Here is a 23,658-nt window from a genome sequence, read left to right as displayed (position 1 = left end):
CAATGCAGTTTCCTTTAATAAACATTTAGTGAGGTCCCTACGGTGTACCTGGAGATACAGAGATGTGAAAGAAACCTCCCTGTACTGGAGATGTTCAAGATGGTTTACTGAGGAAAAGAGAGTCCTAAAGAGATAATGTGCAAAGTTGTGAGAACTATAATAGTGTGGGTTACTATGGGTTACAAGAAGAGGGACACCTATCATACCTGGAGGAAAGGGAAAAGGAAGCTTTTAAAAAGATAGAACCTGAAGAGGTAGAGCCAGATGAAAAGAAGGGAGAGCATTTGAACTTAGGAAAAGGCACAGAGGTGCAAACAGGAGAACAGCAGGGTGGGGTCAGTTGTCATGAAGGGTCAGGAGAATGAAAGTGAAGTTAGGGGGACAGCAAAAACAGGAACCCCATAATTCTGAGACCAAATGTATGCGATGAGTGAACAAGCTGCTATGTCATGTCCCCCTCCCAGAATGCATGTTCCTCCTACTAACCTATTTCAACAAATCCTGGAACCAGGACATTCTAAGATTTAGGCAGGTGTAAGCCTCCTGGGCCCTGTGTCCACGTTGTTCCCCAACTTGGTGGTTCTTTTTGACCCTCAGATCACACCATACGCAGTGTGGAGATGGTGTGGTGACAGTGGAGTGTGGTGACAGCATGGTATGGTGATCAGTGCATGGTAAGGGAAGACAGGTCTAGATTCTAGTTGCAGTTCTGTCACTGTCTAGTATTGTGACTTTAGGTAAATCTGTCCCTTACTTTGCTCACTTATAAAACGGGGACAATAAACTCTGCTCTCTGCACTACACAGATTTACTGCAAGGGACCAAATAAGATAAAGGAAGTGGTTGGGCTTTAGAAAGTTATGTGTAAATACTGTGTTGTTAGTTGTTACTTTTGGAAGAGAAGGAAATAAAAATAACCCAAACACCACAAAACAATAGTTTCTATCAGGCAGATGATGGAGGAGGAAACAGAGAAAAGCCCATTATGATCCCTTGTGGTCTCTAAGAGAGACTCAAGTTGCCTTTGGGGAATGGGGGCTTCTAACAGCCCTGAACTCTGGTTCAGCCTGAGCATATCCATTACAGTGTGTTTATTCTAAGGAGAATACTGTGATTGTTGGCTCAGCTCTTGGTCTTAGGCAGCGAGTCTCTGAAGACCTTGGAATGTGACAAGATAGGCCTCCCAGAATTCTTTGGTGGTTTGGACACATACACAGTAAGGTAAAGGTTAAAACATTCAAAACAGTGAGGTGTTTTATGGGCTTAAGTGGGAGATGATGAGCTGATAAAAAATATGCAACTTGTTTTTCCTGCTCTGCAGATGTTTACGACTTTGGCCTTTATCTTACTTGGTGCGATGATGAACTCTTGTATATTTATGGATGGCACCATCATGGTGCTTGGCTCATCTAGGCAATCAATAAATGTTTGAGGAATAAGGAGAGGGGTGAAGAAAGGAAGTCAAGAAACTTCCAGACTTCTCTGAATTTTCTTTTCTTTTCTTTTCTTTCTTTCTTTTTTTTTTTTTGTGAAAGAAGATCTAAACAATGCCATGTGAGACTTGATCTCACAAAGATGTTGAGAAGCTGCGAAAGAGACCATATGAATATCATCCCTCTGTATGATGGGGATGCTAAGCATGGAGTGGGTTGATCAGGAGGAGGAGGACCGAGATCCCCTGAGCTATAGCTACTAACATGTAGCACCAGGGTCCAGCCTTCTGGTGTCCAAGGCCAGGAGAGTACATCCCCTTGCAATGGCAGAACAGCCCCAGGCTGCCAGGGAGGTTGAGGCTTCCAAGCTGTTCCTAAATCCCTAAAGGTGTCCCTCCTTTATATTGCCATGAAGAGAGACCTGGCTATGGGGATAGGGTAAATTCACCTTCAAGAGAGCTACATTTAAAAAATGTGTGGTTTTTAGTAGGTTAGATAGACCAAGATTTAGTATTTTGTTGTAGCTTTTCTTATTGAGAAACTGGTTCAGTGATAGAAAGCTGTACTCCCCGCCCCCTTCCAAAAAAAAAAAAAGAATAGCACAATATATCTTTGGTTACTGATTGTGTTCCTTCATTAAATACAAATAATCCTTGACTTCTCCTTAAGAGGAAAAATTGTTTCCTAAGTTAGCATTGTGTATTCATAGACGGTGCACTTATTAGTCCTTATATCTTGAATATAGGTTACAGCACCTGAAAGACTGACTCTGAATTCCTTCCTTGAAATGCCAAGAGTAAGAAATTTTACACATATTTGGATAAATTTAAACACCTTTTCATTTATTTATAGCCACTGAAATGCCCTGCCTGTGGGTGAAAACTGGTTTGGTCCACTTCCCTGTGAAGCTAGGGTGGTCTTCTACTTATGAATGGTTTGAATCTTTGGCTTTCATAAGAGGATGTCACCCCAACGTCCAGACTGGCCAACAGTTAAAGCAGTTGGATCTGCCCTTACTTGGCAAAGTAGAGCATCTTCAGTCTGTGTAGTTGGTAGAATATAAGCTTGAATTCTTGGTCACTCCATACTTTTTAAAACTCCTTGTGTGTTCTCTAAGGCCTCTCTTCCTGGTGGGTCCTGATCTCTAATCTTTGTCTTGTCAGACTCTCAGAAACTCAGCCTGGATTTTCAGAGGGTTTCTCTCTCCCCTACGGCCCCAGAATTCAGGAAATGTGCTGAGAAACTGGCTGTCTGCTTGAGGGATCTCAAATCTCTTTCAAAAGCTCAGCTAATTTTGTCCCCCTCAGCAGCCCTCTAGGGGTGCAAAGGCCAGAGTCAGCTTCCTGCCCATGCTTTAAATTGGCAAATGGTTAAAAGTGGCTGCAGAAACAATCTTACCTCTTGGAAGTCCTCCCTTCTATGATGTCACAGTCCCTCCATTTTCATTGCCTCAGGGACAGTCAGATGTCTTTACATGGGTGATTCATGAGTTTTATCTAGCTCTTTCAGTTATTCTCAGGGGCAGCTCCCCAGTTCCCCCTGGAAACAAAAACAAAAGAAATTAATTTTTACCTATTGCCACTGTGATTCATGCTAACTGATCATGTTTTACTTTTTGAGTTGGCTGCTAGGAAACTGAGAGCCAAATTTGAGGCCCATCACCAGAGAAGGGTGTAGAACCAAATGTAATATATTTTAGATAAGAATTTTAGCTCTAACGTATGTTATTGTTCCTATTCTCTTTTCCCTGTAACCCATACTCCCTCACTTATTTATTTTTATTTTCGTATATCTTATGCAACTTTGGAAGCTGATTCAAATTTTTTTCAGAAAGAGTCACAGTAAAAATAATTAAAATTATCAGTCACTAACATTTGTTAAACATTATTGCTATAAACACTAGGCATATATTAGGTCATATATTCTTCACTGCATTCCTATAAACAAGTACTATTAATACTCTTAAACAAGGGATTGAAACTTACTTAACCTTTCCAAAGTCATAAAACCTCCTGATTGCTTAAGAGAGAGAGAACACAATATTTTAAAGCTCATCAGCTCCTCTCCTCCTCTCACTTGATATCATTTATTGAGCTCCTAATGCATTCCACAAAGAGTACGAAGTACTTTGTATTCATTATATCGAATCTCTATCCCAACCCTGCTTGGCAGGAGTATTATCTCAGTTTTAAAGATGAGAAAGCTGAGATTCAGAGAGGTTTAATGACTTGACTCAGGGCCACATAATGTGGAAGTGGTGGGATCTAATTTTGAGCACAGACCTATCGTGGTTCCAAACCATCCCATGGTTTACTCCTCAACTCCTGACCTTCACAGCTATCTAGCTGCCTCTTTGGCTTAGCTTCCTTTTTAGAGGAAAGGACATTTTATTATACTGTGAAGCCTTCACTGATTTTGTTCACCAGGAAGCAGAATGTATAGTAGCCCATACTTCAGTACCCTGAAATCCACTATGGTTTGAGGATCCCTATTTCCCCCATTTCATTTAGGGTTCACGTTGTGCTCTACAACAGTTGTTTCTGGCAAGTATTTTGAGCTTCCAGGGAAACTGCAATTCTAAGGGGCTACTCATAAGGGGAATTTCAACTTGGGCAAAGTAGTCTTGGTGAAATAGCCTCATTGTACCTAAATAATAGCCATGCAGACTGAATAAGGAAACTCAAATAATCTTCCTTGGTCCCTAGGAGCATCCCAATATGTAGACATTTACCTGCTAGTATGAAGTGGCCTGTTGGGTGACACTTGTGGGGAGCAGGAGTCCAGGTGATGGCTTCTTTGACTGGATCATGGTAGCCTGTTGTAGAAGACAGAGGAAACAGGGGTTGGGAGACCTGAACTTCAGTCCTGGATACACCAGCCAGCTGTGTGTCTTTGAGTAAGTCAGTTCACCTTTCTTGGGCCTAGGAAGTTCTCATATTTACCATGGAGCCAGTGGGATGGTTGGTTTCTTCCTGGCTCCAAAGTTTTTAGGATTGTAGACGTCCCTTTAGAGGGAATACTGCCTTGGGCCCCACCATAATCCCTCCCACCCTGGTCAGCCTTGTCTTCCCTGTGCCCAGAGAGGCCCAGGTGTCAGATCTCCGGGTCTCAGGCCTCACGTGGGTCATGTATGTGTTTTCCTGGAAGCTGCACATAGGGCACTCATTGACGGGGAGCCTGTGGTCTGGAGCGAGTAGTGAGATGGTAAACATCATGGAACAAGCGTCCCTTTCAGGCTCTCAACTTTGGCAGGAGAGTGTGAAAAATAATTCTTGGGCAGCTGGGCCCTTGTGGCAGCTGTCTCTCCTCACTCAGCCTGCTTGCCAGGCCCTACTGGAGCATGGGAGGAATCAAGCTCTCGGCTGGGCTGGAGCAGCCGGCACTGGTAGTTTTCCACTCTGGGAAACTGGAAAAGTGGATTGGCTTCTCTGTTCAGGAGGTTGGTAGGTAGCAGAAACATCAGGAAACCCCCAAGCAACTCAGCAAGCAAAATCAGGGGATACTTCTTTGCTGCAGGACCTCTTGCTACCCTTGCAGGTTTCCACCCTTTAATGCTTCTTGACATTTTATAATGTGGTGCTCAGGGGATGATTGGAAGAAGTGATGAAAAAGGAAGTGGGCTTGGGGACAAAGGAAGGGGTCCTAACATTTAGGACTTGAGCCAACGTGGAAATTCTGAGTGTTTGCTATTGGCTGGACTTCTTTCCACAGAAGGAATTTACCGAAAATAGGCATATTCAATAGGAAAACCACACTGATACTGCTGAGAAGTCCCATGTTGGTTGCTCTTAGCCAAGGCCCATCCTGGTTCCAATGACCGAGTAGGATGAGAAAGATCATCCAAGATCAGCTTGTTCATTTTCCTGTGCCCTTTCTCTGAGTCGCCTGGATTACTGATTCACTGAGAAACTTTACCTAATTTCATAATGTGGCTATTGCTGCTTTCCTGGTTCTTATCTCTGAACTTCTTATGCTCATCCTTACATTCCTCAGTCCCAACTTCTATGCCTCTGGCCATACTCCCATGGTTCAAAGAGAATACTTGAAATCCAGAGCCTTACTGTGGAGTTGACCTGTGGATCCTTTTCAAGGCAAGGAGCAAGAGTCTTGCCAGCCACCTTGTCTCCAGTCCTCTGTGCTTCTCCTTACCAAAGGCTGGGGACCCCTCCTCAGTGCAGCTTGGTGGATAGTAATCAAGTGGCTATTGACTGACATCCGTGCTGGAGCTTCTCTTTCTGTCATGAAGATGCTCAAGAGGTTCTTAAAAGAGCAACCTTTGCTGCTCACTACCCTTTGGAGATGGTTGTGGGCTGGGAGCCAGATGGTCCTCACTCTGACAGACCTTGATTCTCATTAGAGAAACACAGACTGCTGAAAAGCAGCTGAGCAGGGTGTTTCTTCAGCAAACATGTGCTGCATACCTACTACAGCCAGGTGCTTTGTGAGGGTCTGGGATAGAGAAATCAATCAATTACAGTACCTGCCCTTAAGAGTCCATTCTCCTTTTTCCATTCTTCCTTTCATCCTTCCATCTGTCTATCCATCTCTCTATCCTTTTGTCCAATTATCTATTTGCCAATTGTGTGTTGAACGTTTCTCAAAGTGCTTACAATTTCAATAAAGAGATAAGCAAGTACAAGTGAAACAAAATCTGTGTGAAGGATGCTACCTAAAAGAGTCCACCCCTACTACCACCATCACATTTTCCCATACCATATTTTAGTATTTTCTATAGCTTTGTCACACTATCAGGAATGGTAGTAGCTATCTATCAACTTGATTGTTGAAAATCTATTGTCTATTGTCTGTTTCCCCTTCTGGAATATCAGGTCCATGAGATAAATCATTTTATCTGTCTTGCTCACTGCTGAATCTTCAGTAGAGTGCCTGACACATAGCAGGAATGTATTTGTTAAATAAATATTTGAACATATGGTAAATATATTTTAAAAATAAATACATGAACAAAAGGATAGGTTGCAATAAAATATGTGGTGACTCAGGTATACAAGGAAGCCTCATATATCTGCTCCCTGATTAAACCCATTAGTAGAGCTGCTAGCTTCCAAGTTCTTCATTTTTAAGCCTGTAATAATGAACAGCAGAAAACTCTTATTTTGTCACTTTTTCAACAGATATTTATTGTGCATTCTGTTAATACCAGACACCCATGGACATTGGGGATACAACAGAGAGAAAGGCAGACATGGTTTCTGCCCTCACAACAGTTACTGTTTGGTGAGGAGACTGAAATTAACAATTATTTATAATACAAAGGCAAAAATGCTACAAATAAAATTAGTGTGCTTTAAGAGAATATAACGGAGATTCTAACTCATCTGTGTGTGTGTGTGTGTGTGTGTGTGTGTGTGTGTGTGTGCATGTGTTGGAGGTGGTGGTGTGTGAGGTTTGGAAGGATTCCCTGAGAGAGTGCTGGAGGATAAGCAGGAGTTAGCAGATGAAGGGGGAAATAGGTGAGGAAGAGCATTCCAAGTAAAGAGAGCATCATATATCAAGAGAGCTTGAGACTGAAAGGTATTTTGTGCATTTATGAAGTTGAAATATAGCCAGTGTGCTGAAATATAGAGAGAAAAGATTTGGGGGTGGTTCCATTTGAGGTAAGAGAGGTAAGCTGATGCCCAGTCATGCAGACCTTTTGGGTCACATTTTCCTAAGAATGGAAAAGAATGCAGGGAGCAAAATGTCAGAATTAGATAGGAAGCTCACGTGGGCTGTTGTGGAGAAAGGATAATAGAGGGACAAGGAAGAGGAGCTCAAAGGCCATTAAAGTAGTTAAGATGTAAGGTGGCAGAGGCTGGGCCCTTCATGGGAGGAGTGAAGAAGGAGAGAAATGGCTGGACTCAAGATATATGTGGGGCACAGAATTTGTAGGACTTGATGTTGGGCTGGGATGATTTTCAAAAGTCAAGTTTGCTTCTCACCCCTTGAGCTCTTCTTCTCTAAGAACTCTTTATCATTCTCTAGGAAGAAAGGTTATGAGCCAACCATCTTGACTCAGGGAGAGCTCTTCAAATTCTCTTCAATGGCTTTGTGGCTCTTCTGACCATGCCCAGCTGGTTTACACCTCTTTGGATGATGGAAGGGCTGGAGGGTTTGGAGGAGCGGGGAGCCCTGTCACATTTAACATTTACTTTATTTGGAGAATTGAAGCCTCATCTCATCCATTCAGTCCCCTACTTCTCAAACTTGATGTGCATCAGAATCATCTGGAGTGGTTGTTAAAGCACAGTTTGCCCCACCCCCAGTTTTCTGATTCAGTAGATCTGGGATGGAGATAGAGAATTTGCATTTCTAAGTTCCCAGGTGATGTTGACCGATGCTGGTCCTGGGAGCACACTTTGACAACCACTGATATAACACAATGATATGTGAAATGCGGTCCTGTAAGGAGTCCCTAGAACCTTCTGGAAGGGATTTGGCACTCCTATGTCACCTAATATCAGTGTCCTATGTGGGATGTCCTTCCCTCCCTCTACTCCTTAACCCTCTCCATTTTAAATCTTTTTTTTTTTTTTAACCTTATTTTCTTAATCAGTTAAATAGGGAAAGTTCTGGGATGATTCTGTGAGGAACAAAATAAAAAGGATTCCTGAGCCCAGGAAATATAATTCAACTGAAATGTTCCTTAAAGGCAGCTGCAGCAGCAGCAGTCTGTCAAAACTGTCTGATTGCTGTTCCCAGGATAAGCGGTGCCTGGGTGGGGAAGTTATCTGCAGCAATATCATGACATAAAACATGCAACCCTACTTCCCCACTTCTGGTTTTCAGATATTCTGAGAAGCAGAGGTTCTCATTATATTCATGACCCAGTAAATTTTGATGCACGATAGTCAGGAATGCAAGCCCAGTGGAACTGTGAACATGGGCTTCTCTGGCTGCCTGGCATGTCCCCAGATAGTCATCACGTATCCAAGCTGTTCTGGTCCTGGGAGCAGTGATTCCCAAGCCTGGATGCACAGCAGAATCACCAGGGTAGCTACGATGGTTCAGTTCATGTCAACTTGGCTAGGTTATGGAGTCCAGTTGTTTGGTCAAGAAACCACTGGGTTCTGTGGACATACTTTGTGGATTTAAATCATTAGTCAGTTGATTACATCTATTGCTGATTACTTCTACAATCAACAAAGGAAATTGCCTTCAGCAATGAAAGACATCTCATGCCTTCAGATGAAGGCCTGAAAGGGAGGACTGATGATTTCAGGAGTCAGAAAGATGATTTTCTATCTCTACTTCAGCCAGCCAGCTTCTCCTTGGAATTCATCGAAATCTTCATTTGAGTTCCCAACTTGCAGACTAATCTATGGAATTTGGACTTGCCAATCCTCATGATGCATCAACCAATTCCTAGTAAAAAAAAATCTCATAATATTTACACACACACACACACACACACACACGTATATATATCCTGTCAGTTCTATATCTCTGGAGAACCTTGACTAATATAGGAGCTTTAAAAATATTCAGGTCATTGGGCTCAACTTCTTTAGGGATGGGGCTCATGAACCTGTGTTTTAAAATCTCCCCAGGAGATTCTAAAGCAATGGTGCGTGGATTGGCTTTTGGGAGCCACTGCCTTAGAGAATGTCTAATTCAGCTCCCTAGCTTTCCACATGAGGAAACTGAGATCCAAGAAGGAGAAGCTTGCTCAAATCCCACATGGTATAAGTGGTAGACCCAAGAATGAATTTGAAGTCTTTTGATTTTCAGCAATTGTGGCGCTTAATGGGAACACAGCCTTTGGAGTCAGATTCTCACCCGAGTTTGTATTTTACTCAATGGTTCCCAAGCCGGAGTGGTTATTTAAACACTCACCTGTGAAGTGGGAGATTAGTGGGAAATGTGAAATTATGCCTGTGAAAATGCTGTTTGCCTTGCCTGACACTTGATGATTGCTTCTAAATGGATGCTGTTTTTTCATCAAATTTAAGAAACCACTGACCCTAAGATGCACACTTACTTTATGTACCTCTATGAAAGAAAAAAACACTACCAAATAAACGATTATTCACTATTTTCTTGTAAGATGCCTCCACATTTCATAGATGTTAAAATGTGAAAAAAAAATGGAAAATACAGTATTCCAGTTCTTTTTCCTTGACCCTTTGAAGATTCTTACATTACAGATTAAATGCCTAAACAATAAATGGGAAGTCCCAAAGAAGAAGTGCACATAGTGTGTTTGGGGTACAGCAAGGAGTCCAGTTTGGCTGAAGCAGAGAAAGTGAGGTGGAGTTGAGGGCAATGAAAAAGGGAAAGCAAAATTCTACATTATTATTAACTGGTCTTGTGTCCCCAGTGCCAATGCAAGCGTTCTGGTAAACCAGACCGGGGCATGTAGCACAGGTTAAAGGCCTCCAGAAGTATCTCCTTGCTCATTAAGTTAATAGTGCTGAGGACTGAAACACCCAGCAATATGTAGGAAAAGCATTAAGGAGTGTGCCAGAGCAGGTCTTGAGTCAGCTTGGGCTTTAGCTGCATGTGGGCTGAAGCAGAAGAGAGGGCCATGCCCTGTGTGCAATATTTTTTGTTTTCAAAATGTGCATTGACCTCATTCTTTGGTAGCTTTGGCTCTATTCTGGTTTAGTATTTCCTCATCTTCAGTCCTCCCTTCAATTTCACATCCAAGAGAGTTTAGAATTTGAGAATTTGACTTTTCATCCCAAATGATTCCAATTTGCACCAAAGATTCAAGCAAGGTGGTTATCTGAGGAACCTATCACCTCAGATGGAGAAATTATACACTTGATTAGAATAGGCAAAATGATACCAAATCCCCATGCTCAGCCCTTGAGCCAAATCTGACTTGGAAAATGCAGTGGACATTGAGCATAGAAGTTCTACTTTGTTAGGTATAAGGCCATGTTTCTTGCCAAATCTGCCTGCATGTAGCTTTAATTAATCATACTGTCTCTGGAACTATCAGCTAGTCTTTGGCCCAGAGCTTTGCTCCCCTTTCCTAAAGCAGAAGGGAGCAGATTGTTTCCTAGATTCAGACAAGAATGTAGGAGCTTTATTTGGTAGGATACAGGCAGGAAGGCCCTCTTGACTTCAGTTCATTGTGGTAGCTGTGGATAGCCTCATTTTCCAAACTCATGATGTTCACTAAGGACAGGAGTTCTGCTGTTTCTGTGCCAAGCTTGTGCCAAGCTCACTCACATGAAGCCTTTTCCCTCTGATGTTTTGCCACCTCTCCAGGGCACTTCCAGGAAATGGGGCTTGGTACCTGTTAGTACTATATTTTCACCTACCTCTGTTTCCTTCCAAGCCTAGGGAAGCCTCTTCTTTTTCCTTAACAAGAGCAGGCTTTTGAGGAAGCTGTTTGTCTTCCAGCAGTTTCTGATTTCTGTTCTGTAAACCTAAACTTCTCATGGGGTGAAGGAAATTGAAGGTCCAGTTACCTGCTAGGAATGGGGAGGGCAATACACAGTGGAAGTACACAAATCAATATCTCGGTACTTTATCCTGCCCCAGAGGTTACTTTTTTAAAAACAGCTTTATTCAGGGATGATTGCACACATTTAAAGTGTACAATTTGGTAAATTTCGGCAGACATATAAACCCATGAAATCATCATCATAATCAAGAAGATTAACATATCCATCCCCACCAAGAGTTTCTTTGTGTCCATTTGTAGTTCCTCTGTCCTACGCCTCCCTTCCCCAGGAAACCACTGACTTGCTTTCTGTCACTATAGATTGATTCATTTTCATTTTCTAGAATTACATATAAATGGAATTAGATTGTATGTACTCTTTTTGTCTGACTTCTTTCATTCAGCGTAATCATTTTGAAATCATCCATGTCATCACATGCATCAATAGTTCATTCTTTTTTTCTGCTGAATAGAAGGGTCAGGGCTAGGGTGAGGCAAGTGAGGTGCCCAGAATGCAGTGCCCTCACTCTCAGAGGCACGCAGATGCAGTGCCGTCCCTTCCAGGAGCCCGAGAGAGAGTGCCCCCTCACATTTTCCATCCTAGGCTCCCCACTTGGCTCATCCTACTCCCAGCTCTGTTGAGCAGCTTTCCATTGTATGGATATGTCACAATTTATCCATTTACCTGTTACTGGACATTTGGGTTGTTGCCTAAATTTGGATTTTCTATTACAAATAAAGCTGCTATGAACATTCATGTGTAATTATTTGTAAGAATATATGCCTTTTTCTCTTTCGGGTGAATATCTAGGAGTGGAATGTTTGCATGATATGATGTTGTATGTTTAACTTTGTAAGAAACTACTAAACTGTTTTCAAAGTACATTCCAACCAGAAGTGTATGAGAGTTCCAGTTCCTCCACATCCTTGCTAAAATTTGTTATGAATAGTCTTTTACATTTTAGCTCGTCTAATAGATGTCTATTGTTACATCCTTGTGGTTTAGATTTGATTTCTCTAAGCATCTTTTAACGTGCTTATTTGCTATCCATATGTCTTCTTTGGTAATGTTTGTTCAAATATTGTGCCCAATTTTGAGTAGGCTATTTATTTTCTTACTATTGAGTATTGAGAGTTCTTTATATATTCTGAAATCAAGTCCTTATCAGATACAATATTTGCAAATGCTTTCTCCCAGTCTGTGGCTTGTCTTTTCATTCTGTTAGCAGTGTCTTTTGAAGAGAAGTTTTTTATTTTGATGAAGTCCAATTTATAAATCTGATTTTGTGTGACTCACACTTCTGGTGTAATACATAAGAATTTTTTTATCTAACTGCAGGCCACGAAGAGTTTTTCCTTTTTTCTTCTAAAACATTTATGATTTCTACTTTTAGGTTTATGATCCATTTTGAGTTAATTTTTGTAGACAGTTTGAGGTGTGTGTCAAAGTTCATTTATTTTATATTTGAATATCTGGTAATTCTAGCACCATTTGTTAAAAAGACTATCCTTTCTCCAGTGAATTGCTGGGAACCTTTGTAGAAAATCACTTGTTCATGTATTTGTGGTTCTATCTCTGGACTCTTTTTTGTTCCATTGATCTATTTGACTATCTTTATGCCAATACCACATGTCTTGATTACTGTAACTTTGTAAGTTGTAAAATTTGATATTAGTTCTCCCACTTTGATCTTTTTCAAAATTGTTTTGCCTATTCCAAGTTCATTTCCATGTGACCTTTTGAATCATTTTGTTAATTTCTACAAAAAAGACTGCTGAACACTGAGGAACAGAATGGTGAACTGTGGTGTGTGCATACAATGGAATATTGAGCAACTACAAGAAGGGGTGAAGCTGTGAGACACGCAACGAGGTGAATGGATCCTGTAGACAGCATGTTGAGTGAAGTATGCCAGAAACAAAGGCAAACACTGTCATGCCTCACCAATATGGACTAACTACAATGTGTAAACTGAGAATTGAATCTATAGAGCACAGCCTAACAGGGAAATGATTATTGCAGTGGTCCCTAGATTGTAAGCTCTTACAGCAGTCAAATTTATTCCTGAATTGTAATGGCTATCTCAACTCTGAGATGTTGATCCTTTAATGTGTAACCTGATTGGTCTCTGGAACATTGGGTATCTGTGTTACACCTGAAATTCAGCACCAGAGCTTGGCAGATATGAATATCAGTATTAACACATACGGCAACTGCTAAAAAAAAAAAAAAAAAAAAAAAAGGCTGAAATAGAGCCCAGACTTCAATTAGAGATATGAATAAAGCAGATCTGGTTAAGACTAGAGCAAATTGGGCCAAAGGGTAAAAGTTGGAACTGACTGTGTGTTAAAACTTCAACTTCCATGTGAGACCAAGGGAAGAGATGTTTATTTGGTGTAGGATCTATATTTTCTAAACAATATAACTTCTGCAGTCAGTTTATTCAAACACTACAAATACATGGAACTTGGAATAGGAAGTGAGCTATGGTAGGTTTGTATAGATTAGAGTGAAATAGCAACATATCCTAAAGTAATTCAGGTGGAGAATAACAATATATATTTGGGACCCCCTGAAGAGCTGGGGGAGGATGCAGAGGATGCATCAGTGTTGCTCCTTGCAGCAACAAGCTTCATAGGTGCAAGCCCCAAGACAGAGGGCTCGGCACATCAAGCTGTCAGTCCCCAATGTTGGTGATAACATCAGCAACAATTCCATATGTATGGAAACATGTTTATTTCACCTTCATTTTTGAAATACATTTTTCCTGGGCATAGAAGTCTAGGTTGGTCAGATTTCTGTTTACTTGTTTCCATTGCTTTAAAAATGTTGTTCCTCTGTTTTCTCCCTTGCATTGTTTCCAGTGAGAAATTTGCTGTCATCCTAAACTTTATTCCTCTGTTCATAATGTGTCTTTTTCCTCTGACTGTTTTAAAATGTTCTCTCTATCACTAGTTTTAAACAACCAGATTATAATATGTTGTTATGTTGTTTTCTTCATGTTTCTTATGCTTTGGGTCATTGAGCTCCTTGCGTTTATAATTTTCATCAAATTTGGTAATTTTTCTACCATTATTTCTTTCCATAATGTTTTTCTGTCCTCCTTTCCTTTAAGAACTCCATTTCCATGTAGATTAGGATGTTTGAAATTGTTCCACGAATCACTGATGCTCTGTTTGCTTATCATTTGACTAATTTTTTTCCATTTTTGTTTCATTTTGGATTGTTTCTATTGCTATATCTTTAAGTTCACTAATCTTTTATTTAATGTCTAATCTGCTGTTAACCTCTTCTAATGTATATTCTCACACATTCAAGGTTTATCACCAGTCATGCGATTTTTATCTTTGTTATGTTTCCATAGATCTACTTACCTGTTGGAACACATGTAATACAGTTATAATAACTGTCTTAATGTTCTTGTCTTCTAATTCTAGCATCTGTATTAGTTCTAAGTCAGTCTCAATTGGTTGAATTTTTCCTTCTTATTATGCATTCAGTTTTCCTGTTTCCTTATGTCTGTAACTTTTTATTGCATGAGACATACTTATACTAAAAACTATTCATTTTTTAAGCTGAAATTCAAATTTAACCTGCCATCCTATAATTTAACCTGGCCACCTTGGCCTTTCTGCACCCTTATCTTTATCTTTTCAACTCAGGGAGTCTGCCAGGCTCTGGCCTGAGTCCTTCATCATTGTGCTACAGTCTGGATACTCTTCTCAGAGCAGTAAGCTGGTGCAATTGTATGCTGTGTGACTATAGCTCAATAAAATTGCATTAAAAAAGATTCTAAAAAATCTAATTAGAAGTACACATCTGCTAAGGTGTAATAGAATGGGAAACTTGGGTTATTATCAAATGCAAAGGATAAATTAGCACATTATATTATATTACATTACTTGTCAGAATTTGGACAAAAAGATAGGTTTGTCTGGGTTTCAGGGCTTGGAGGCCGAATGGTAATAAGTTTGGAAGCAAGGCCAGGAGGAAAAGGCTAGTAGAGTCAAAATGGTCAAACTGGGGTCAGAAAGAGACTTAATTCCTCTTCTTCCTTGACAAAAAAAAAATCAGTGACATTCTCCCTGGAAATAAAAATAAAAGCATCCCCTCTCTTTTCTCTTCAATTTCTCTTGGTCCAGCTATATGCCGCTATCCTCTGGGCATGTCCGGAGGCCACATTCCAGATGAGGACATCACGGCTTCCAGTCAGTGGTCAGAGTCCACAGCTGCCAAATATGGAAGGTGAGAATGGCTACCCCAAGAAAGTCTGAAATCTGGATTAGACGTGTTTCCTGACACAAAGTCCCAACTAACGGGACTGGGAAGAGGGGATGGTACTCGGGAGCTGGTGGGAATGTGGGAAGGACATCACTGGGCCTGCCCTACTCTGCATATTTTCAGGGAGAGAATTCAGATCTTGGCAGCAAGCGCTGACCTGACAAATCCCTCCCAATCATGGAGGCCTCAGAACTACACCACCCACAGCAAATGGGTTCATTGATATGCAGTGAATTTGCTTTACTTGGCCTCTCACTGTGAGCTGCTGCAGGAGATGGGCCAGAGTTGCTGAAATGGCAAGGTGCAGGTTATGTCAGCCACAGGAAGTTAAGAGACCCAGTGCTTTTCTTGGTAGGTGTCTGAGAAGTATCACTCAAGGTGCAAAGCGTTAAGGGCTTAACCAGTCATTGAGACCTCCAAAAAGTTATTCCCCATTCTCAAGGATATCTCATGTAGAAGGGCCATCCTTACCCATAAACAGAGTGGGGTGAGTTTCTTGGGGTAAAAATACCAGGGGATCCCTTAATCAATAAATCCCCTACTCAAATACTTCTCTGCTGGTTGGGGTCTAATCCTCTTCCTGGAATCTCACCCCTAAGAGAAACAATCTTGTTAAACCTTCTCAGCAATTTATATCTTAGAGTGTGAAAAATTAGAACGATGATTGGTGAGGTGATAACAGAGCAACTATCAAGGGGTAGCATTTATGAGTGGAGAAGCAACTATTCCAGGGAAGAGAAAAAGTGGTAAGAGATTTCCAAAATAATCCTTATATTCATTTCACAATTTTGTTTCATGGTATTCAGCCTGGAGGAGATAAAATGAAACCAGATTATTTACTACCCCCCTAATGTGCTCTTAACCCTCATCCACACCATGAGTTTTCATGGGTTTTTGCTGGGCTGCCATGCCCATCCTGCTGGTTTAAAATTTCACTGCATTCCATAAGCCCCACCAGAGATCCTACTACCCCTCCCTCTCACACCCAAAGGCTCCATACTTGACATCCAAGAAGGGATGTAAAACTTAAGCTGGAAATGGAGGAGAGATGGTGAAATGATGTGGTGGGGAAGCAGAGGGTAAAAAGGGTTTCATCTCCCTTGAGGTCTCTAAATCCAGACATAAAGGCTACATGTGATCTGAAGGTCACTAGCTCCCTGGTGGTGAATGTCTCTGGGATTCACGGTACCCCTGGGAGAAGAACTGGCTGCAAGTGGGTAGGTACTGTGGTAGCAGTGAGACTGGTGGGAGACCCCAAAGAGTCAGCTGGACTGGGATCCCAGCCTGCTCTCTCCCCTCAGGACAGGGCAGCTATTTGCTGTGGCTTGGTAAACAACTCTGTGGTTTTGTGGTTCTTTCCTCTCTCTCTCTGACCCTCACCCCCCAGGCTGGACTCAGAAGAAGGGGATGGAGCCTGGTGCCCTGAGATTCCAGTGGAACCCAATGACCTAAAGGAGTTTCTGCAAGTTGACTTGCACAGCCTGCACTTTATCACCCTTGTGGGGACCCAGGGACGCCATGCAGGGGGCCATGGCATTGAGTTTGCCCCCATGTACAGGATCAAGTACAGTCGGGATGGCACGCGCTGGATCTCTTGGCGGAACCGGCATGGGAATCAGGTAGGAAGAAGAGACCCTGGCTCATCGAACTGTACAGGATGTCTGTGTAGATGTGTGTGCCTACAGGCTTGGGATGTCCTCATAAATGAGTGACTGAGGGTGAGACAGGGTGGAGAACAAAGGAGGGAGAGAAAGGAATATCAAGACTGTTGGGAAAGCTGAGTAAATACAATTCTGCTCCTTGTAGTAAAAGGAGAGGGGCCATCAAAAGCAATAATGCTTGGGGAATGAAGAAAGTTCAGCATGACATCATAGCATCTCTTCACTCTTTCTCTTCTCTCTCCTCAGGTTCTAGATGGAAATAGTAACCCTTATGACATTTTTCTAAAAGACTTGGAGCCACCCATTGTGGCCAGATTTGTTCGTTTCATTCCAGCCACCGACCACTCCATGAATGTGTGCATGAGGGTGGAGCTCTATGGCTGTGTCTGGCTAGGTAGGTCTCTGGCAGAGAGAGCTTACAGACCACATTAAGAACCTCAATCCTGGTAAATGAAGAAAATCAAATAAAAAAAGCCATGGGCTTAGTAGGCCCTAGAGTGAAATGATTCCCTCTTGGTTAGAGTGAAAGAAGGAGCATTGTTCGGTCACCCAGAGCTCAGTGCCCTACATCTTAAATAGTGCATTCAGAGTTCTTCTGCTGACTGCTGCTCACAGTACTCTCTGTGTGTCCACACTGAGCCCTGGGTGGACATGCTGTATAACCTTGCACTTTTGAAGCCTCAGGTAGCACCTTGGGTTACTTGATCTGAGTTGTGGGTGCATGGCCTTCCCCAAAGCACTGACACAATTGTGTTTCCTTTGGCAGATGGTTTGGTGTCTTACAGTGCTCCAGCTGGGCAGCAGTTTGTACTCCCTGGAGGCTCTATTATTTATCTGAACGATTCTGTCTATGATGGAGCTGTTGGGTACAGGTAAATTCTGGGAAACTTTGATCTTCAGAATGGGAAGATGCCCACTAGGAGAGAATAATTCTTTATTATGGCTTGGGGTAAATAATCAGTCAATCAACCAACCAGTATTTATTTAACCCTATTACTAGATGTTGTAGAGAATTTAGATGAAGTAAAATAAATGGTCTTCATTGCCAAGGAATTTAGAGCCTAGTTCACGAAGACCAGTTAATCACACAAAAAAACAACAATAAATTACTCAGAGCAAGGGGTAAACTTTGTGGCATGGCTTTAAGTATGGTAGCCATATTGTTTGGCTCTCAAAACATGACATATGATCTCACACAAATATTGGCCTACTAATGGAAACAAAGTGTTAGAAGAATTGAATTATAAGAGTAACTATAATTAATAAATTGGACAAGTCAAGAATTTGTTAATTATAAATAATTAATAAACTCCATAATTATAAATGCATTAGAAATTGTGAACAGAGGGAGACTGATAAGGCTTATAATAGACAAGGAAGGTTTCTAGAATAAGATAAGAATTGGAGCAGAGGAAGGGTTGGAAGGTAGAAAGGAGTAGAAGAAAGGAAGCAGGGCTGAGGACAAGAGTGACCTGACCATAGCAGAGATTTGCGGGAGCTGGGGACAGAAGAAAGGACCAATGGGTAGGAATGAACTGGACCAATGGGGCTATGGTGGAGAAAATATGATCAGATACAGTAGGAACATGGAGTTGGATAAGAAGTGTTCCCGTCCATACCACTTCACTCCAAGCCTTACCATTCTTCTACTGATCCACTCCACACTTTTTTCTCTTAGCTTGTTATTTTTTGGCAAAAATCCTGGGAGAAAGTTCATACCACAGTGTAGTCCAGACCAGATGATGGAGGTTGCTAATGGCTGAGAGAGGGATTAGTAAATCTCAGGAAAGGGAGTGAGGAATTAAAGCACTTGCATTGGCTTAGGGTTGGACAACAAAACCCTGCCCCCCAGCTGCCATCCCTTGGTCAAAGATTGATTCATCCAGTCTTCTATTCCTACTCACTTCCTTTCCATCTACTTAGCCACTGTTCTTCCCCATTTGCTTAAACTGTCTTGATATCATTTCCCTTAGCCTCACCCTAGCCAGCACATATTCAAGGCATAAGGGAAATCAGGGATTAACTGAATTCAGTTTAGGTTGATAAGTCAACTGTTATTATGTGCAAGAAATTTGGCTGAGCATGATACTTATTCAGACATAATGAAGTCATTGACCAACTTTTAAGGAGCTTACAGTTGGGAACCTGGGATAAAACAGGTTATAAATTACTATGATACCAGGATAGCAGTAAGAGCTACACTATGAGTTCTCTGGACTTCGGAGGAGAGGACTAACTATAGTAGGAAAGCACTTGGGAGCATTAGGGGTGAGAACACCCAGATTCATGGAACCTGTAAGTTACTTATTTTCTATGAATGTGAGGCAAATGGGGTAATAATAATTACTACTTCTGTTTGCTTTCAGGCTTAAGTGATAAAAATGTGTAAGAACATTTTGTAAAGGAAAAGTGCCATAAACATGTAAATTATCTGATTGTAGGTCCAATAAAGAGATGACAGAATAGGTGAAATCTGAAAGGAGACCCAAAGAATGGATAGAATTTTCACAGATAGAGAATATTGAAATTGCATTATAAGTGGAGGAAATAGCGTAAGGAAAAAGAATCAAGGTTGTAAAGTTTAGGAGAGTGTCCAGGAAACAACAATGGTTTAGTGAAACATGGGCCATGTTTATGTAGCAAAGTTAGTAGATGAGATGCCTAGCAAGACAGATTATGTCATATTTTGGAGGAACTTGAATATCAGGACCAGGAGTATTCTGTCTTCTTCTTCCTCATCTCCTTCTCCTCTTCCTCCTCCTCCTCCTCCTCTTTGTCCTCCTCCTCCTCCATCATCATCACCATCATGAGTCTTTGAAGATTTTTAAAGCTAGGGAAGGTCATGATTGGAGCTGTGTTGTAGACTGATTAATCAAGCAGCATGTAAAGGTTAGATTTGAATGGAGAGAAGAGGTGATGAGGGACATTTTCTCACTCCAAATTCTGTCTGGTGAAAATAATTGAGGACCAAGGCCAAAATAGTGATTGTGAGAATGGGAATAAGGAAGGGATATTCATTTAGGGGACATTTGCAATCCAATCGGATATAGCAGACAAGACAGTAGAATAAGGAAAAGAGATAGATGAAGTATGCCAGTCCAAGTGACTGAAACAATGGGAATGCCATTTATTCATTCAACAAATTTATTTTTAGTGTCTACTATGCACTTTTGGTGACTATGAAAGGGAAGTATAATTGACAGAAATGGGAAATTTAGGTGAAAGACCTAATTTAGTAGGGAATGATGATGGATTTACTTTAGGATATATGTTTAAAGGAAAGACAAGACAGTGCAATGGAGAAATAAGGGAGGTAGCTGGGAATATAGCTCTGGATCCCAGAAAAAACATAAAAAATAATTACAGAGATTTAGGCACAATCAGCTTCCACTTAATAACTGAGGTAATGAGATATCTGGTTGAGATGTGACTGAGTGATAAGAACGAAGCTAATTTGGGGTATCAGAAAATGGATAGTCATAGTAGCAAAAGTTTCTTTTTAAAATTAATGTATATATGAGTAATATAAACTCGTTATAATAATTCCAAATGTTCTAAAGTATATAAAGTAAATGGAACGTTTTTTCCTTATCCCCTCCCCATTTGCTTGTCAAAGGAGAAACTGACAAGCTTCCTTATTAATTTGTGTTGCTTTTTCATAAGACTTTCATGGGGATCTATTTTTCTGGGGACAGATGGGAAATATATTTATTGCAAGTAAACTTATGTTCTCCTAGCCTTAGAGAGAAGAAAAAGATGTCAAAGCCTTGGAAGGGAGATCCAGGCTCTGGTCACTGTGGATAAGGCCAGTCAAATTTTATAATTTGCCAAACATTTTTCAAAGAACAAATATATTTTAAAATGTATCTGTAAGGCTGGCATGATCACTCAATCATTTTTTGCAAGTCACAAATTTTATATGTCATTTGTTCTGGCTGTAAACTTTAATGGGCACATACACTATTGCTTGAGGGTGAGAATCCTTCCAGAGCTTGAGATGCAGAGCTTGAGGAAGGAGAAGTTACACGTGATGGGTTCTTGCTGTTCCCCTCCAAAGGAAGAAGGAAGGAGGACTCTTTGTCCTTTAAACAGTCAAATTAACATAAAAACACTTACACCCCAGGTGTCCAGCAGTCAGGCTTTTGACAAACCTGGCCATTCAAAACAGAGCCTTACACTAAGAAGTGGAAAAGGCTGCCAAGCAGGAAAATAAAACTACATCCAATACCTGAAACTATCATGAAATTCATGCATTTTATTCTATGACTTCAGCATTCTACAAATTTAATTAAAGTTAAATATAAATTAGTATTTAAAGTTGGCAGAGATAACTCTTTTACTCCCTTTTCATTTGATATCAAATTGGGTTGTTGGAGATGTGAGGTAGAAAAGGGCATGATTGGCTTTTCTGAAGTTAACTGAACAATGACTACGTATAGTCAGAAGAGAGTCAGAAAAAAATTTCCAACAAGCTCTGGGACCATTTATTTAGTGATGGGTCATTTACTGTAGGGTTCATGCCACTCATTCATTCATTCAAGTATTAGTTTATCAACTACATAATATTGAGTCATTATAGAAAGACTTAATTATATTCAGTAGATAAGAATAGGCAAGGATGCAATAGATTACAAATAACGTTTTATACAAAATGATCAAAAATTGCCTAAAAGTTTTGCTACTAAAGAGGTAAGCATCAAATATTTTATAAAATTCATTTATGTGTAATTGATGCAGGATAAATGAATCAATACTATAAAATACATTTGATTTCTTGTCGTTCTTCAACCTCCAAGATAATCAGCTCTAACAATACTGGGGGTGAGGATTTTGGGCGAAAGCTCTTCCATGAATGTGTGATTAACTCCAGGTTCCTCTCTCCCTTTTCCTTCTCCTCTCCTGGCCTGAGCAGCATGACTGAAGGGCTGGGCCAGTTGACAGATGGGGTGTCTGGCCTGGATGATTTCACCCAGACCCATGAGTACCACGTGTGGCCTGGCTATGACTATGTGGGCTGGCGGAACGAGAGTGCCACCAATGGCTACATTGAGATCATGTTTGAATTTGACCACATCAGGAATTTCACTACCATGAAGGTCAGTGGAGTCAGGTGTGGTGGAACTTCTTCAAGAAAGCCAAAACCATAGCATGGTAGAGAAAAGACATCTGCTGATACCAGCAGATCTAGATTCAAATACATATGTAGCTACCAACTAGCTATATGTATTTCACAAGTCATCTTCATCTCTTTGGGTTTGTTTCTTCATTTGTTAATTAGGAGGTTAGACTAGTTCAGTGGTTTCCAATGTCCCAGCACCGGAACAGACTTATCCATTAGGTATAGTTGACACAGTGCCTAGGACCCATGATACTTTGATAATTTTAGGTCCCATGAGGATGTTTTAAATTCTTTTAAAATCAGAAGAAAAAATGAACTTTTAAGTTAAATGATTGTATTCATTTTTCACAACATAGTTGTAAAATAAAATTTTTAATATTTTTGTATGGAGAAAGCAGCCCACAAAGACAAAATTGCTTAGAGCCCACAGAAGTCATAATATAGTCCTACCCAACACACCAGGGACAAGGCAACTCTTATCAGTAATGGCTGCTCATGGTGGTTCACGGAGGTTCACGGAAGTGCATTGCACCTCTGATTCTCAATGGAGGGGGCGGGACGCTTTGTACTTGGAACCACTTCCCACACCTGGGATGTATTCTCCTTCCTCCCTCTCCTCCCTCCCCTACAATATAAGATTCCACACTTTTCTGTTCCCAGAGGTCTTTATTTCCTTATCTTTTGCAGTAAAGCATTTATTGTTACTTATCTGTGTATGTGTATGATTCTCTACTAGATCTCAAGTTTCCTCTGCAAGGTAGTGATTCTGCTTTGTAATTTCTGTACCTTAATGCCTGGCACTTAGTTTATGCTGACCCAAAAAATATTTGGGAATGAAGTAATGATATTTTTTACTAACTATTCTAGTGGTTTATAATTATAAATATCTCTGTCACTTTGGGTAGAGGGAGGAGAAGATATGATGGACAAGAAAGGGACCTTAGCAAATAGTACTTCCTTATCTATAGACAGAAACTCAAAGGAGAGACTAGGTCCAGGCAGGAGGAATTGCTCTTTCTCCCCACTGGAGCCAACATCTGGATTCTAGACTTAGAATTAGGGCCAGAGTTTTAGTCTGACTTCTTTATGGGAGCTAGGTGACTCTTTGCCAACTCAGAGGAGTTGGTTACCCAGTGGACGAGAGTCAAAGGAATGGTACATTTTAACCCAAGCCTTCTACACGTCCTAAAATATAAAATATTAGGTTTAACACAGAGCAGTTAAGAGGAAATGGGACTGGACCAGGTGAATTTTGTTGACTGGTTGGATAGACGCAGAAGGCAGACACTGAGCAGGTGAAGATGCCTGTGAAGAGCTGGGGAGAGGCCTTCAAGCCTGATTTCCATTTTCTCTGAGGCAAGTCCTCAAGGGAAAGCCTGACCTTGTTTCAAGGGTTGAGAATATCTCTATTGTTAAAATGGTGATTTTCCTAGCACCCAGCTCAAATAATTGTTTTCCTTTTCCCTTACCCAATATCAAGGGTTTCACAGAGAAAGGCATGGAAGGGAAAAAAAGTCTGTGCATAAAGTAACCACAGTGAATGCCAGAACTGAATTCTAAGCTTGAGGAAAACTAGAGACTTAGGGTAGAGAGGAAAGTCCTTTTGCTGGATGTAAAAAACAGACCTTAGGAGCTGATATGGTTGCCGTATAACTCTTACTGGTTTATTGAGGAGCATGAGGGAAGTCCAATATAAGTCCCAAGAAAGAGAGAGGGCAAGTGAATCTGGCTCCACGCAGGGACCCCCATTTATCTGTTCTTTCTCC

At 41.0% G+C, this 23,658-nt stretch overlaps 1 protein-coding gene across 4 annotated transcripts in view; it reads left to right on the top strand.

The window, feature by feature from the left end:
* Window positions 1-23,658, top strand: part of DDR2 (discoidin domain receptor tyrosine kinase 2) — a 159,643-nt gene that overhangs the window by 100,904 nt on the left and 35,081 nt on the right. For all 4 annotated transcript variants that reach the window (XM_037825470.1, XM_037825469.1, XM_037825471.1 and 1 more), the window contains 5 exons: window positions 14,974-15,076; window positions 16,500-16,731; window positions 17,020-17,167; window positions 17,540-17,645; window positions 21,686-21,869. In XM_037825470.1, the coding sequence (XP_037681398.1) occupies window positions 14,974-15,076; window positions 16,500-16,731; window positions 17,020-17,167; window positions 17,540-17,645; window positions 21,686-21,869 (773 nt within the window). The remainder of the gene's footprint in view (window positions 1-14,973; window positions 15,077-16,499; window positions 16,732-17,019; window positions 17,168-17,539; window positions 17,646-21,685; window positions 21,870-23,658) is intronic.

This window comes from Choloepus didactylus, chromosome 2 (genome assembly GCF_015220235.1).
Source record: "Choloepus didactylus isolate mChoDid1 chromosome 2, mChoDid1.pri, whole genome shotgun sequence".
NCBI lineage: Eukaryota > Metazoa > Chordata > Mammalia > Pilosa > Megalonychidae > Choloepus > Choloepus didactylus.
The sequence above is the reverse complement of the archived record's forward strand: the minus strand, read 5'-3'. Positions and strand labels throughout refer to the sequence as shown.